The 18,355-nt window shown below is 42.4% G+C and overlaps 1 protein-coding gene across 8 annotated transcripts in view; it reads right to left on the reverse strand.

The window, feature by feature from the left end:
• The window catches only part of ccdc171 (coiled-coil domain containing 171), a 265,898-nt gene that overhangs the window by 183,265 nt on the left and 64,278 nt on the right, over positions 1-18,355 (reverse strand). For all 8 annotated transcript variants that reach the window (XM_087995453.1, XM_043717546.2, XM_043717537.2 and 5 more), the window contains exons 8-10: positions 10,768-10,928; positions 10,134-10,272; positions 7,388-7,490 (exon numbers count right to left, since the gene is read on the reverse strand). In XM_087995453.1, the coding sequence (XP_087851579.1) occupies positions 7,388-7,490; positions 10,134-10,272; positions 10,768-10,928 (403 nt within the window). The remainder of the gene's footprint in view (positions 1-7,387; positions 7,491-10,133; positions 10,273-10,767; positions 10,929-18,355) is intronic.

An 18,355-nucleotide genomic window follows, 5' to 3' on the forward strand; every position in this document is an offset into this window, starting at 1 on the left:
TAATGGCTGCACTGGCATACAGCTAATTGGACGAATGTTTGGATTACTAGGTTTTTGTTATTATGTATAATTATCCTTGTATCATTGTTTTATAGTTACATCACAAGAAGGGGTCTGAGTGATGTGTGGCAGAGTTGGCTGAAAAGTCCAGTGAAGGTCACAGTGATATCAGAAGCATCTTGATGCATCTTTTATGCTTTTGACAAGGAGCAAGGATAGACAGTGGCAAGGTGAAAGTAAGCATGCAGGTGCAGCAGGTGGTGTAGCTGACAAATCATAAGATGGCCTTCAAAGCAAAGGTATTTACATATAGGAGCGGGAATGCCTTGCTGGCGTTGTACAGAACCTTGATGAGACCACACCTGGAGCACTGTGCGCAGTTTTGGTCTCCTTATCTGAGGAAGGATGTTCTGGCTATGGAGGGAGTGCAGCAAATGTTTACCTGACTGACTCTTGGACTGGCAGGACAAATGTACACAGATTGGATGAATTAGGGCAATGCACACTGGAATTAAAAAGAATGAGGGCAATCTCATTAACATCTAAAAGATTATCCAGGTGAAAGTAAGGATTGCAGATGCTGGAGATCAGAGTCGAGAGCGGGGTGCTGGAAAAGCACAGCAGGTCAGGCAGCATCCAATGATTTTGTAGAGAGAGGAGGAGAACTTCTTCAAGGTAGGCATTCTTGGAAGATGCTTTGCAGTAGGGTTAAAATCAACTAGGAGATTTTAGCATCCTCAGATGCTGCCTAACCTCCTGTGCTTTTCCAGCACCTACTCTCGACTCTGATCTATAAAATTGTAACAGAACTAGACAGGGTAAATGCAAAAAGGATGGAAACTCCAGAACCAGGGTCTTAACTCAGAGTGTGATGAACCTGCAATTCTCTGCACAGCAAAAAGTAAAGGATAAACATTGAATGTTTTCAAGAAGGAATTAGATATAGTTCTTAGGGCTGAAGGGATCATAAGGTATGAGGAGAAATGGGAACAGAATACTAAGTTGAATGATCAGTCATGATCATATTGAATAGTGGAGCAGGCTTGAATAGCCAAACGTCCTATTGCTGCTCCTATTTTCTGTGTTTCTGTGTTTCACTATAAATTGCCAATTAAGGACAATATTGCTTGTTAAATACTTGACTAATATTTAGCTTCCTATTTTACCAAAAGAACGAACAAGCAAGGTATAAAGAAAGCTCAACATGAAAACCTGGCCAATTCAGCTTGCCACTCAGTCCAAAGGAACTCCATGTTGCACATGACTACACTGCATCTCAGGGCAGAATCCACGGGCACCAGCTATAAGCACCACTCTTCCAAGGACATCAGTAGCTGGCATTTGCCAAATTTTCGCAACCATTGATACATTGGCAGGGTGCTCTGGACAGGTTGGGTGGCAAACAGGAAATGTGTAAATCCTGTGAGGTTTGTGGGAAAGATGATTGGTAAAGGACTCTGGAAATTTGAGGCTCACAATAGTAGAGGCAAAGGCTGTAAGCCACTGACCAAGGAGCCTTCACTGTCAAAAGTGCACAATGGAGAAAATGTTTGTGACCACACTCAGAGTGTGTGGGGTAAGTAACTAGAATGGTGAAGGGCTGCAAGATCCACCGATGTTCGGACTTTTAAAGGGAAATATTACTCCACACAACCATGAATTACAAAGGACACAGGCCAGTGTCATCCCTAATCCCTAATGCATTTGCCTCCCTGTCTGTTTTGCATCTTCCTGCCACAGATATCAATGTGTAATATATTCACATTAATATTTTTAGACAGACAAGTTGGACATGGATAGGGAAGTTGTAAAATGAGTGCCAAAAAATACCAGTAGCACCCATGCCCTCAATACACCTTTCCTTCTTGCGTCCAAATGTTCAACAGTTGAGGAGAAGGTACATGTTAAGACTAGTAAATTCAGAAAGAAAGGACAGGCAGAGACAGGTAAATGAAGATGATAACACTAATGGGCTGAAGTGTGTTTTATTCAATGCAAGGAGTATTATACGTAAGGCAGATGAGCTTGGATATATGGAACTATGATGTTGTGGCCATTACACAGACTTGGTTGAGCGAGGTACAGGACTGGCTGCTCAATATTCCAGAGTTTTGCTGTTTTAGACAAGCTAGAGGAAGGTAAAAGAGGTGGAGGGGTTACATTACTAATCAGGGAAAACGTCATATCTGCACTCAGATCACTGAAGCAATACGGGTAGAGCTCAAAAATAAGATAGGTGCACTTATCTTATCACTCTGATAGGATTGTACTATAGGTTCCCCAACAGCCACCAAGACATTGAGGAACAAATATGTAGGCAGATTATGGAAAGGTGCAATAAGAATTGTCATAGTGGGTGACTTTAACTTCCCCAATATTATTGGCACTCCCTTAGAGCAAGGGGCTTCGACAGGGTGGAATTTGTTGAGTGCATCCAAGAGAGTTTCTTGACAGAATATGTGGATAGACCAGCTAGAGGAGGGGCGTACTGGACCTTGTATTGGCTAGTGAGCCTAGCCACATTACTGATCTTTCAGTGAGAAAGCATTTTGGAAACAGTGATCACAACACCTTAAGTTTTAAGAAAGTCAGGACTTTACGAGAAGGTATGAAATTGGGGGAGGGCAAATTACATCAGTATTAGGCAGGAGCTAGGGAGTATTAATTGGGAGGAGCTGTTATCAGGCAAGTCCATATTTGACATGTAGAAACTGTTTAATGACCTGCTGGGGAGAGTTCAAGACCAGCATGTTCCAGTAAGGAGGAAGGCAAGATAAGGGAGATTGTGAATGTAGTCAAAAGGAATAAAGAAGTTTGTAAGGTTCAGGAAGTGAAAATCGGACAGGGTCCATGAGGAATATAAGGAAAGCAGGCAAGTACTCAAGCAGGGAATTAGAAGACCAAGAAGGGGTCATGAAATGACCTTGGCAAGTAGTGTTAAAGGGAATCCCAATGCATTCTACAGAAACATTAAAAACAAAAGAGGATAACTAGGGAGAAGGTAGGACCACTCAAGGATAAAGGGAACTTGTGCTGAGAGGCAGAGGATGTGGGTGAGATCTTAAATAAGTACTTTGCATCAGTACTCTCCCAGGAAAAGGATATGGAGGATAGTGAGATTTGTGTGGAGCATGATAATATGATAGGGCATTTTGAGATTACAAAAGTAGTGGTGTTGGATCTCTTGAAGAGTATTAACATGGAAAAGTCCTCAAGACCTGATGGTATCTACCCCAGATTACTGAGAGAGGCAAGAGAGGAAATATCTGGAGCCTTGACTACGATCTTTATATCCTCACTAGCCACTGCGGTCCTGGAGGACTGGCGAGTAGCTTGTGTTGTTCCTCTGTTCAAGTAGGAAAATAGGGATAATCCAAGAAACTATAGACAAATGAGTCTCACATCGGTGGTTGGGAAGCTATTGGAGAGAGTTCTTAGGGATAGGATTTACGCTCATTTGGAAAAGCATGGCCTCATTAGGGACAGCCAGCATGGCTTTGTGCAAGGCAAGTCATGTCTTACTAACTTGATTCAATTTTTTCAAGGAGTTGACTAAGGTGATCGATGAGGGTGGAGCAGTGGATGTTGTTTATATGAATTTTAGTAAGGCTTTCGACAAGGTTCCTCATTGGTAGGCTCATCCAGAAGATTAAGATACATAGGATCCACAGTGATTTGACCACATGGATTCAGAATTGGCTTGCCCATAGAAGACAAAGGGTAGTGGTGGAAAGATGTTTTCAGGGTGGAGTGCATTATGAGTGGTGTTCTACAGGGATCCATACTATGACTTCTGCTGATTGTGATATATATAAATGACTTAGATGAAAATGTATATGGATAGGTCAGTAAGCTTTCAGATGATACAAAGATGGTGGAGTTGTAGAAGGTTGTCAAAGCATACAGCAAGATATAGATCAGTTGCAGATATGGGCAGAGAAATAGCCAATGAAGCTTAATCTGGGTAAGTGTGACGTGCTGAACGTTGGGAGATCAAATGTTAAGGAATAGTATACAGTTAATGGCAGGACTCTGAACAGCATTGATGTATAGAAGGATCGTGGGGTTTAAGCCCATAGCTCCCTGAAAGTGGCCATGCAAGTCGATAGGGTGGGAAAGGCGGCATATAGCATGTTTGCCTTTATTGGTCAGGGAACTGAATACAAGAGTCAGGATGTCATGTTGCAGCTTTAGAAGATTTTCAACAAGGTTCCTCATTGGTAGGCTCATCCAGAAGATTAAGATACATAGGATCCACAGTGATTTGACCACATGGATTCAGAATTGGCTTGCCCATAGAAGACACAGGGTAGTGGTGGAAGGATGTTTCAGCCTCATTGAGAGCATTGCATCAATTATTGTTGCCACAGTACAGGAAGGGTATAGAGGCTTTGGAGAGGGTGCAGAAGAGATTTACCAGGATGTTGCCTGGATTAGAGGATACGAGCTATTAAGTGAGGCTAGAAAAACTCAGGTTGTTTTCTCTTGAGCTGTGGAGGCTAAGAGGAGACTTGATAAAAGGTTATAAAATTACGAGATGCATAGATAGGATTGACAGTCAGAATCTTTTACCCAGAGTTGAAATGTCTAATACTAGCGGGCATACATTTAAGGTGAGAAGGGGAAAGTTCAAAAGAGACATGAAGTGCAGGCTTTTTGGGGTTTTTTTCTAAACAGAGAGTGGTAAGAGTCTGGAAAGTTAAAAATCACACAACACCAGGTTACAGTCCAACAGGTTTATTTGGAAGCACTAGCTTTCGGAGTGCTGCTCCTTTATCAGGTGGTTGTGAAGGAGCAGCACTCCGAAAGCTAGTGCTTCCAATTAAACCTGTTGGACTATAACCAGGTGTTGTGCGATTTTTAATTTTGTACACCCCAGTCCATCACCGGCATCTCCAAATCGGGTGTCTGGAACGCACTGCCGGAGTGGTTAGAAGCAGATACGATAAGGGCATTTAAGGGACCTTTAAATAAGCACATAAATATGCAAGGAATAGAAGGGTAAGTAGAAGGGATTAGTTTTATTTGACATCAAGTTCAGTCCAAAATCATGGACCAAAGGGCCCGTTCCTGTGCTATACCGTTCTATGTTCTCACCAGAAACATCTGTCCATGGAACATCGTCTGTGGCCATAAAGTGTTATCTTAGGCTGAAACAATTACATCTGGGGCTACAGATGCAAAACAAAAGTAGTGGCATTTATAAACAAAATTGCAATTTAGCACTGCATTGTCACCCAAGCCACCAAAGTAGTTGTTCCTAGTTCCAAAGCTGGAAGTGTACTCCTCCCCAATGCACCGTCCCCTCAACCAGGACATCCAGAACCCCATCAGAGTGCCATCTTTCCCTTCTCTGACATCTTCCAGAAACATTCTTGACCAAGCAGGGCAGCTTCAGAATGCCAAAACTTGTTCGGATGCACAGAGCATTTTAAAGCTGATACGGGTGCAAGTGATATCAGTCTTCGTGCAAATATCCGCTGAGTGGCAGGTGTTGTGGGAATAGCATGTTGCAAAATGGGGCTGGAACCAGATGTGGCAGACGTTTTTGGGATGGAGTAGGTAGTTAATGAGGCAAGTTTGATAAGATACAGCGAGAAAACTTGCTGGGCCTTGCAATGGAAATCCCTCCAAAAAATCTCAATATAACTTGGACTTTGCCAAAAATATATAAAATTCAGCCCACAATCTTTAAAAATCACCAATAAAAATAATAATATTAAGACACTCCATTTTGTGGAGTTTCATTTGGCATCATGTTCAGTACAACATTGTGGGCCAAAGGGCCCGATCCTGTGCTGTACCGTTCTATGTTCTCACCAGAAACATTTGTTCATGGATTAAAATCATCAACTTTGAACATTCATCTTTTAACATTATCTACTACAGACTATATTTTTGTAATGATTTGGAGATGCCGGTATTGGACTGGGGTGTACAAAGTTAAAAATCACACAACACCAGGTTATAGTCCAACAGGTTTAATTGGAAGCACACTAGCTTTCGGAGCGACGCTCCTTCATCAGGTGATTGTCACCTGATGACAATCACCTGATGAAGGAGCGTCGCTCCGAAAGCTAGTGTGCTTCCAATTAAACCTGTTGGACTATAACCTTGTGTTGTGTGATTTTATATTTTTGTAAGTTGTCTGCAGTTTAATATTATGCTTCACCTTCAGGTGGCTGGCCTCCTTGAAGAAGAATTCATGTTAAATTCACATCTGAGGCAATGCAAGCAATGGGGAACACAAAGAGCCAAGGTTAAATGACAAAATATCACACTTCTGCAACTAGTCCCGGAGATGTAATTAGAGTGGAGCTCCCAATCAGTAGGTCACTCAATCACCTCAAGTTGAACCCATGGCTTATATTTTTACTTTAATTGCATACTATAGAAATGGTATTTTGCTAATGAAAGCCACAGTCCTTTTCTGAAACATTCATTTAATAATTGCATTAACACAAATTTGACTGGGACAGAAATGTTTCTCATTATAGCATGTTCCTTCACTATAGTGGCCTCCCATTGTCTCCTCTGAGACTGGAATAAAAGTATGCTTTTCCCTGCAAAAATGCTCACTACAACCAACCATGAGCTGTCACTATTTAAAATGTCGGTCTAATGCAATATAGTTGGCTTTCACAGAATCCTTAGACCAAGAAAAAGCACTAAACCATGAATTATTGACTGAAATGTAAATACAGAGGAACCTCAACTATCCAGCATTCGATTATCTGAATACTGGATTATCTGGCAAGATTGCAAGGGCCCGATGCTCAGCTAAACTATGTTATCCAGCATTCAATTATCCAGAATTCGATTAACCGAATGAAATACCACCCGCCCGTGTCCTTTGAATAATCGAGGTTCCTCTGCATTAACCAGTACAGAAAGGAAATGTTACTGTGGAATTTCTTTCACATGCCCAACATGGAGCATTTACTCTTTTTTTTAAATGTTAAGATAACAACCCTCATAGTTGTCCTAAATAACCTTCCTGAATTGGCAGTTCCAAGTTGCTTAAGATGCTGCAGTATTTTGGCTCGAGGTACATAAAAAACATCTGGTCCCTTTCCAGGTATTTTACTTAGAAATCTGTGAGGGCCTCAGTTCCCTAATAATAAGCCAGCAAGCTCACTCTTTACTGCCTGTCAAGTTGACCCTGGCACTTGTAAATCAAGCTCCAGCTCAGCAGCATCAGGCCTACATTCTGTCACCTTTTCTCAGCCTGCTTGGCCACTGTACTGCTGTGAGGACCACTCTTATCTTGTCATCAGATCAGTGCATGTTGAGAAGAGGGATTACAGCGGCATCTGCAGAATTCCCACAATGCAGTGGCTTTTGGAACACTGACAGCTGCATCTGTCATTTCATATAGTCAACTAACCTGATGTCCGTAGGCCTGACACAGCAAAATTGCCCAAAAGGAGTTCTAGCTCTCTCATGCTGCCCCCATATGTTTCTTCCAGGAAAGCCTGCCGTTTCCTTGCCTTGTAAGAGAATTAAGGACAGATCTTATTAGAAAGAAATTAACATGTTACCACAAAAATAAATGCTTTTACACAGCTACATTAAGTAATATTTACAAGTTAAAACACAACCAAAGATGCCAATTTATGAAAGGATTTACAACTAGAAACAACTAATAAATTGTCTAAGTACCAAGATCTCACTTGGTTAAGCTAAGTAAATAAATGTGTAGGCACATATATCTAGAAAATAAAATTTGAACAGCATAACAATTTAAATATCAAATAATTTTTCATAAATGTCATCCAGAAATGTCTCTATACATTTATCTTTAATTACAGTATGTGGAACAGGATAGACATTTAACTTCAACATTGAAATGATGCATCAGCTACTGAAAATATCCACAGCAAAATTTACTTCCACTTAAAGCAAGATAATGAAATCTATTGATTTGGTATAACGTTTCAAAACCACATATAAACTTAAATCTCACCAAGAAAACAGATAACATTTTTAAGTTTCAGAAAGCCATTATGATGACTCTATGTGTCAAATTATTTATTGACATAGCAATTCTGTACAATTCTGCTCACTTTTTTGTTAAAGATCTCCCAATAGTGTTAAAGGTGAAAATTCCAGATCAACACCCATATATGTCCACCACATTAAAATAAAATCAAACTAATATAAAATATGTAGACCACTTAAATGGTAAAATAGTTGGACCTTTAACGTTTCTGTTCAGACTTTCACCAGAACATGTGAGCAAGCTACAGTTAATTCTGTGACTGTTCTAAAATGAAGTACAGCTGTTCCTGGTAGGGGGACGCAGACATTCACCTTCTACAGCAAATAATTATGTTTGTTACCCAAGAATCAACAAAAAAAAAAGGCATAGCTAATATTTTTAACATTAAAAACAGTCTTGTAGCAAGGTTAGCTGTCCCTAAAGGTCAAAAGTAAGCTAATTATCATACAACTATAAATACAGTAAATTCTTGGCTCTTTGCGTTCCCCATTGCTTGCATTGCCTCAGATGTCAATTTTGCAGCAAATTTCTAATACTTAAAAAAGTCAAATTTAAAACAAAACTTCATTGTGAATAGAAGGCAATTTGATAGATTTGCTCATTTTTTGAAAAGTTATAACATTTTCATAATTTTACCTAAATTGAAATCCTCACTCTTCATGCCCTCCCAGCCCCTAGTCATGTCTAACAAATCCTCACCAGGATACGTTCACAGCTTTCCTCTCTCAATCTTCACAATGAGGAATTCCTCAATCTCAGTGATTTCAATTTCTATCTCAATTCATCGTGCTTGCTTTTCCAAATGAATTTTCTGCTCTCTTCAATCACTACCTCCATATAAATGTTCCAAGCCATATTCAAAACTGCTATCACTGCCCTCCCTCTCACCTTGCTTCTGTCCCTGAGCTAGTTACCTCAAATGGTCTCACTATTCCCATTACATCAATCATAGATAAGCCACCTAATCAATTCCTTTCATCATTCTCCACATAGAGGCCTCTCTACCATTTCCCCAATCCCAACCATATCTGTCCTAGACAGAACACTGTCACAATGTACTTGCAACTGCATGTTCAAAACTCTGCATTCAAAACCCCAGTTGGCCTTTGACCATTCATGAACTACGGCATTTCTGCAGCCATGACCTGCTGAACTACATGCTCATCTCCATTATCGATGCCTCAATTCCTGTAAAGCCATTACTTTCTCTCAACCTGCCTGTTATCCACTCAGCTCTCCACTCCATTCCGTTAATTTCACAGATGCAGACTTGAATGGACATGGTGGAAAACTGAATCAGCCATTCATTATCAGATCATTTTGGGCCACAAAGTATCAACAGTATTCCTGATGATTAATTCCCAACTTCAACCCCTTTCTGCTCAGTTAACCAAGTCTAGAGTATGATTCAGAGGTGCCGCTGTTGGGCTGGGGTGCATGAAGTTAAAAATCACACAACACTAGGTTACAGTCCAACAGGTTTATCTCAAACCTCAAGTATATTTTATTCTAAAGAAGACTCATAATTAACTCTCCACAGATGCTGTCACACCAGAGTTTCTCCAGCATTTTCCATATTTATTTCAAGTATTAGCACATCTATGTTTTCACGATATATATTCCCCACTTCCTTTGTTGGTTGCAACATATTGATGCACCTCTGATGGTTCTGCTTGAAGGAGGACCCACATTCAAAATATAAACATTTTCACTTTCTCTACAACAACTGTGTGGCCCATAACAAAATTCGAACATTTTCTGTTTCTGTTTCATGAAAGTATAAAGCTTCATTTCCATACTAAATAGTAGCGGTTTAGTAAAGTAGCTGCAAGTGGTGTGAAAACAATTAAACTTCAAAAATAAAACTCCTAAACAGTACCCAGAGTCAAATTTAAAAGCAGCTTTGAACTAATGGGGTTCACTCAATACTAGTCAAACTTCAGCTCAATTACAATCTTCACAGGTGGCAACATACATATGACCACAGATGACCACAGGCATTATTACAGTGCACCATCCACTCCTATCTTTCCAGTACTTAAAATAAATGCAGCCGTTGTAACCTTGCAGTCAAATAGTATTCAGCATGAATACTGTATTCAGCTTCATTTTCTATCAAGTTTATTCTTACTTTTCTTAGCTCATCCTGAAGATTTTCAAAACTTTCCTCATGGCCCTGAAGCATTTTTGTAAGGTCAGCAATCACATTATTCTTTTCTTCAATTTCTGCTGTCAACTGTTGTTTTGATTCTGTAAATTCTTTTTGTAATCTTAAGGAGAAAATGGCAAGTTTAGTTAAAATTTGTAAATTTAAAATAAGAGCAACTTTCAAAAACTATGCTTCGTTAGTTTAACAAATTTAACAAGCCAAATTGTTAGCTTGTGTAATTTAGCAATGAGTCCCTTATTATTTGACACCATACTCAAAACATAATCCAAAAAACACAGCACTTTCACATTATAGAGTATTGACCTGTGGTTATGCCCAAGAGATTTGGTTTTGAATCCCACTGTGACAGATGATGAGATTTAAATTCTATAAAATAAAATCTGGAATAAAGAGCTGACCTAATGGCAGCCGTATAACCACCATCGGTTTTCGCAAAACCCATCTGATTCAATACTGTCCTGGTCACTAATGACACCAGACTCACAGCAACATGCTTGACTCTTAAATGTCCTCTGAGCAATTAAGAGTAACAAAAAATGCAGGCCTAGCCAGCAATTCCAATGTCCTGTGGATGAATAAATATATAAACTCTTACTTCTGTAATTGATTAGTAATTTCTGTAGCTTTTGATTTCTCCCTTTCATATGAGAGTTCAATATCGCTGAATTGCTGTTTAATCAAGTCCAAATTTAACGCTGCATCTGCATGACTTGACTTTTCCACTTGCAACATATTTTCTAGGTCTCGTATGCGCAACTATGAAACAATTAAAAAAATTAAAAATGATTCAAAATGTAGGATACAATCATAGGTACGAACAGTAACAGGTTCTTTCAGAAATACCAGTTTTTGATGCACACCATTCAAAAATGTAATCGCAAGAAACAGTGTTCTGCATATTATGGAAAATAATCATTTATATAAATTGTTACCTCAGAAACTGACAAAATTAACTCTCAGTGACTTTATAATGGATGAATATTTACTGCCAATGTAAAAGAGACACAGGGAATAAAACTAGTCTTTGCAAAACAGGCTGATAGCGACTCAGCAGTTAATTTCCACCACATCCAATCTTATTATTGTTGAAGTTCATAGGCCAATAGTTCAACATCTTTTGGAGACTAATTTAGACATATCACTGTGTGAAATTAAATATCTTGGCAATATTTTCCAAGTCAATGTCAGTTCAGTTGGAGCCCATTTTACACTGCTGGCTGAAATAGATTTCAATCCTATCATATATTTAAAATTTGTCGCATACGCTGCCTGACAATAAGTTGTTTGAGAATAGATTACATTATAATCAAGTAAATATAAATATAAAAGGTGCTAAGATTTGTCTGGCCATGCTGTTTTTGAAGCTGAAGTCACTTTTACAAACATTTCAACAGACAGAAATGATCTATTAACAGGGACTATTGTCACCAATACTGAACATGCAGACTGTTAGGTGAAGTATTTTTGCAATATGACTTTTCAATTTTGCTTCATTAAATATATGAACTTATGTTAGGTGTTGTACTAATTAAATGCAAAGTGGAGATCTTTTTATGCAACATGCCACAACAGATGTAATGTAGAGCAAGAATCATTATGGTGCACATTACAAGAGTAAGAAATGAGGGTCAAGTCACAAGAGCTAACCCACTAACAATTGAGCAACATATAAAAGTGATTCAAATTCTATTACACCCTCGCAGATAGCATTCAAAGTACACGTGGCAACATTCCATTATACATAATAGTGCTGCCCAATAAAAGGGGGTCAGTTAGTTCAGTTGGCTGGTGTGCAATGCAGAATAATGCCAAAAGTGTAGGTTCAATTCTTGCATCATCATGAAGAACTCTCTTTAACCTCTCCCCTCGCCTGAAAGCATGGTAACCTTCAGGTTAAACCACTTCTAGTTGCCTCGCTCGAAAGACAGCAGTCCTACGGTGCATAAGGTAAGAAAATGTTTTGCATTCAATTCATAATTGCAGGAGCAGCAATTACTGTTTCATATGCTGTTGCATTGTTTTGGAACTTTGGGGGAAAAAAAAGTCAAAACAATCGCAGTTTTAAAAGGGAGAAGTACAGACAAAGGAAACACATTGTGAGGTCATTGCAGGAGAGAAAGAGAGAGAGAAAACCTGCAAAGTTACTGCCTTTAATGTTTGAATTCTTGTATCGCTGGACATCGGAGTGCATCTGGGGAAATTATCAAACACTGAAATTCACAACTGATCTGGGAAGAACTGTTGGGCGAAATTCACAGCACAGAATCAGATAAGTTAATCGTTGTTTTAAGTGTGGCCTACAGAGAATCCTCAGTAGTGAGTAGAGTAGTTCTTTCTTAATTATGTGTTTTTGGGGATATGACTCATGATTAAACTTAAAATATACACCATAACTATTAACCTAACCTGGGGCAGTGTTTGTAGAGGAATAAGACGGTGTTATTTTCTGGGTCAGTAGACTGTGAAGAAGCAAAAATGGCCTTTAATAGAGTGATATGTATTTCTTGTCAGATGTGCGAGTTTAAAGACAGTTTCTGTGGATTATATCTGCCATAAATGCTGCTGGCTGCAAATCTTATCAGATCGAATGGATTGGTTGGACAGACAGTTAGAAGCAATGACGAATTTGCAACTGCAACAGAATGTGGTGGATAGCAGTTATAGGAAGGGGGGGGGGGCGGGGGAAGTCTCAGATACAGTCACATAGATGGGTTAACACCTGGAAAGGTAAGAGAGAGGTAGGCACCTAGTGCAGGAGTCTTTTGTGGATATACCCATTTCAAACAGGCATGTTGTTTTGGAAAATGTAGGGGGTGATGGATTCTCAGGGGAACGTAGCATGAACGGCCAGGTTTCTGGTATGGAGACTGGCTCTAGTGCAATGAGGGGTACATCAGGTTCCAAGAGATCAATTGTGTTAGGGGATTCTCTAGTTTGAGGTACAGACAGACGTTTCTGTGGCCAGCAGCAAAAAAGCAGAATGGTGTGTTGCTTCCCTGGTGCCAGGATCAAGGATGTCTCAGAGAGGTGCAGAATGTTCTCACAGGGGAGAGGGGCCAGCAAGAGGTCATTGTCCACATTGGAACCAACTACATAGGAAGGGAAAAGGTTGAGATTCTGAAGGGAGATTACAGAGAGTTAGGCAGAAATTTAAAAAGGAGGTTCTTGAGAGTAGTAATATCTGGATTACTCCTGGTGCTACGAGCTAGTGAGGGTAGAAATAGGAGGATAGAGCAGATGAATGCATGGCTGAGGAGCTGATGTATGGGAGGATTCACATTTTTGGATCGTTGGAATCTCTTTTGGGGTGGAAGTGACCTGTACAAGAAGGACGGATTGCACTTAAATTGGAAGGGGACTAATATACTGGCAGGGAGTTTGCTAGAGCTGCTCTGGAGGATTTAATCTAGTAAAATGAGGGGGGCCCAGGGGGATAGTGAGGAAGGAGATCAATCTAAGACTGGTACAGTTGAGAACAGAAGCGAGTCAAACACTCAGGGCAGGAAGGGACAAGGTAGGACTAATAAATGAAACTGCATTTATTTCAATGCAAGAGGCCGAACAGGAAAGGCAGATGAACTCATGGTTAGGAACATGGAACTGGGATATCATAGGAATTGCAGAAACATGGCTCAGGGATGGGCAGGACTGGCAGCTTATGTTCCAGGATACAAATGCTACAGGAAGGATAGAAAGGGAGCCAAGAGAGAAGGGGGAGTGGCATTTTTGATAAAGAATAGCATTACAGCTGTGATGAGGGAGGATATTCCTGGAAATACATCCAGGGAAGTTATTTGGGTGGAACTGAGAAATAAGAAAGGAATGAACACTTTATTGGAATTGTATTATTGACCCCCTAATAGTCAGAGGGAAATTGAGAAACAAACTTGCTCGGAGATCTCGGTAAGAATAATAGGGTGGTTCTGGTAGGGGAGTTTAACTTTCCAAACATAGACTGGGACTGCCAGAGTGTTAAGGGTTTAGATGGAGAGGAATTTGTGAAGTGTGTACAAGACAATTTTCTGATTCAGTATGTGGATGTACCCACTAGAGAAGGTGCAAAACTTGACTTACTCTTGGGAAATAGCGCAGGGCAGGTACCTAATGTGTCAGTGGGGAGCACTTTGGGGGCCAGCGACCATAATTCTATCAGATTTAAAATAATGATTGAAAAGGATAGACCAGATCTAAAAGTTGAAGTTCTAAATTGGAGAAAGGCCAATTTTGACAGTATTAGGCAAGAACTTTCGAAAGCTGATTGGGAGCAGATGTTTGCAGGTAAAGGGACGGCTGGAAAATGGGAAGCCTTCAAAAACAAAATAACAAGAATCCAGAGAAAGTATATTCCTGTCAGGGTGAAAGGGAAGGCTGGTAGGTATAGGGAATGCTGGATGACTAAAGAAATTGAGGGTTTGGTTAAGAAAAAGAAGGAAGCATATGTCAGGTATAGACAGGATAGATTGAGTGAATCCTTAGAAGAGTATAAAGGCAGAAGGAGTATACTTAAGAGGGAAATCAGGAGGGAAAAAAGGGGACATGAGATAGCTTTGCCAAATAGAATCAAGGAGAATCCAAAGATTTTTTACAAATACATTAAGGAGAAAAGGGTAACGGGAGAGAATAGGGCCCCTCAAAGATCAGCAAGGCGGCCTTTGTGTACAGCCGCAGAAAATGGGGGAGATACTAAATGAGTATTTTGCATCAGTATTTACTGTGAAAAAGGGTATAGACGATATAGACTGTAGGGAAATAGATGGTGACATCTTGCAAAATGTCCATATTACAGGAGGAAGTGCTGGATGTCTTGAAACACATAAAAGTGGATAAATCCCCAGGACGTGATCAGGTGTACCCTAGAACTCTGTTGTAAGCTAGAGAAGTGATTGCTGGATCTCTTGCTGAGATATTTGTATCATCGGTAGTTACAGGTAAAGTGCCGGAAGACTGGAGGTTGGCTAACGTGGTGCCACTGTTTAAGAAGGGTGGTAAGGATAGTCCAGGGAACTATAGACCAGCGAGCCTGATGTCGGTGGTGGGCAAGTTGTTGGAGGGAATCCTGAGGGACAGGATGTACATGTATTTGGAAAGGTAAAAACTGATTAGGGATGGTCAACATGGTTTTGTGCGTGGGAAATCATGTCTCACAAACTTGATTGAGTTTTTTGAAGAAGTAACAAAGAGGATTGATGAGGGCAGAGCAGTAGATGCAATCTATATGGACTTCAGAAAGTCGTTCGACAAAGTTCCCCATGGGAGACTGATTAGCAAGGTTAGATCTCACAGATTAAAGGGAGAACTAGCCATTTGGATACAGAACTAGCTCAAAGGTAGAAGACAAAGGTGGTGGTGGAGGGTTGTTTTTCAGACTGGAGGCCTGTGACCAGTGGAGTGGAGTTCCTGAAGAAGAGCTTATGCCCAAAACGTCGATTCTCCTGCTCCTTGGATGCTGCCTGGCCTGCTGTGTTTTTCCAGCATCACATTTTTCAACTCTGGTCTCCAGCATCTGCAGTCTCACTTTCTCCTAGTTCATCTTAACCTACTGTGAATCCTCTTGCAAGGAGGCCTACCTTGAAAAAGCTCTCCTCCTCCCTCTACAAGGATCTCAGTGAGTCCCTCTCTCACTGCACCCCCCAGATCATCTCCTCTGCCCTGAAGCTCTTCAGCCACGCCCTGAAACAGACTCGCTATCACAGCCACATCTCATTCCTCAGCACCTGCCTACGGAACCGACTGACCCCGCATGGACTCCGGACTACATTCAGACCAACACAATTTGGATCCAACCAGGACAACGAGTACCTGCAACTAATCCGAAGCCTCCAGCAACAGACCTCTCTCCAGATCCTCCGCTCCACGCTCGCAGCCATGTGCCACTACCTACACTCCCTGCAGTCAGCCCTGCCCCAACTCAGGACAACACTCTCCCAGACCTGCAAAGGACCTTTGCTGTTCTTCATCCTCAGAAGAATTCATACACTGAACAAACCTTTTTTCCTAGCCATATCGAACATCAAAGAAAGTAAGTACAAAAAACTTTCATGTACTCACCCCCACACTCCAGATTCCTTGACCGTTCCTGAACCTTCTCACAACCTCCAGTACTGCTCGGGCGCCATTGCCCACACGGCCGCTGCAGCCACCACCGCCGCGGCGAAAGGTGACGTCACTTCTGCCCCCACTGCCGCATGGATAACAGCCACCACCAACCATGCAGCCTCTGCGATCGCCGCCCAGACAACCGCCTCCACGATCACCAGGAAGACCATCGCCGACAGATACACGGGCGCCGCAGGATCCACGACTACCGGGACCAGCGCCGTTTCTGCCCGGCGTGCCACTTCCGCCCCTGGAGCTGCTGTCGCCACAGCCACTTCCTCCCCCAGTGACATCACTCACCTGCTCAAGGACCACACCGCACACTACGCCACTCCCACGTTGATCTCCGCCCCCACATCGATCTGCGCCCCCACGTCGATCTGCGCCCCCACGTCGATCTGCGCCCCCACGTCGATCTCCGCCCCCACGACCAACTCCGCCCCCACGACCAACTCCGCCCCCACTCCCAGCTCCAGCCCCACACCAGGTCCTAACTCCCAGCCCTGCAGTATTTTCACCATCCCTCCAGACCTCCCCCTCTCTGAGAATGAATGATCAGTCCTCAGCAGAGGCCTCACCTTCATCCCCCTATGCTCCCGGATCAATGAGTTCAACACACGGCTAGACATCGAGCAATTCTTCCGCCATTTTCGCCTCCATGCCTACTTCTTCAACCAGGACTCTCGCCCACCTTCTGACGACCCTTCTCCCGCCTCCAACACACCCCATCCACCTGGACACCCCGTGTTGGCCTCTTACCCGTCCTTGATATCTTCATATCCAACTGCCGCCGCGACACTGACCACCTCAACCTGTCCACCCCTCTCACTCATTCCAACCTCTCACCCTCACAACACGCAGCCCTCCACTCTCCCCGCTCCAACCCCAACCTCACCATCAAACTGGCAGACAAGGGAGGCGCAGTGGTAGTTTACTGCACCGATCTTTACACAGCTGAAGCTAGACACCAACTCGCGGACACCTCCTCCTACTGCCCCCTTGACCCCACCTCCCACCACCAAACCATCATCTCCCAGACCATCCATAACCTCATCATCTCAGGAGATCTCCCATCCACCGCCTCCAACCTCATAGTCCCGCAACCCCGCACCGCCCGTTTCTACCTCCTGCCCAAAATCCACAAACCCTACTGCCCCAGCTGACCCATTGTCTCAGCCTGCTCCTGCCCCATCGAACTCATCTCTGCATACCTCAACACTGTCCTGTCCCCCTTAGTCCAAGAACTCCCCACCTATGTTTGGGACACCACCAACGCCCTCCACCTCCTCCATGATTTTCGCTTCCCCGGCCCCCAACGCCTAATCTTCACGATAAACATCCAGTCCCTATACACTTCCATCCGCCATTACGAAGGCCTCCAAGCCCTCCGCTTCTACCTCTCCTGCCGACCCAACCAGTACCCTTCCACTGACACCCTCCTTCAACTGACTGAACTGGTCCTCACTCTTAACAACTTCTCCTTCCAATCCTCCCACTTCCTCCAAACCAATGGGCACCCACATGGGCCCCAGCTATGCCTGCCTCTTCGTCGGATATGTGGAACAGTCCATCTTCCGCAGCTACACTGGCACCACCCCCCACCTTTTCCTCTGCTACATCAATGATTGTATTGGCGCTACCTTGTGCTCCCACGATGAGGTTGAACAGTTCATCCACATTACTAACACCTTCCAACCCAACCTCAAACTTACCTGGACTGTCTCAGACTCCTCCCTCCCCTTCCTAGACCTCTCCATTTCTATCTCGGGCGACTGACTCAACACAGACGGTTCCTGAAGAAGGGCTTGTGCCCGAAATGTCGATTCTCCTGCTCCTCGGATGCTTCCTGGCCTGCCTGTGTTTTTCCAGCATCACATTTTTCAACACCAGTGGAGTGCCACAAGGATCGGTGCTGGGTCCTCTACTTTTTGTTATTTACATAAATGATTTGGATGTGAGCATTAGAGATACAGTTAGTAAGTTTGCAGATGACACCAAAATTGGAGGTGTAGAGGACAGCGAAGAGGGTTACCTCATATTACAACAAGATCTTGACCAGATGGGCCAATAGGCTGAGGAGTGGCAGA

This window comes from Chiloscyllium plagiosum, unplaced genomic scaffold (genome assembly GCF_037043375.1).
Source record: "Chiloscyllium plagiosum isolate Xiang-an unplaced genomic scaffold, Cpla_swu_hap1 HiC_scaffold_2, whole genome shotgun sequence".
NCBI classification, from domain to species: domain Eukaryota; kingdom Metazoa; phylum Chordata; class Chondrichthyes; order Orectolobiformes; family Hemiscylliidae; genus Chiloscyllium; species Chiloscyllium plagiosum.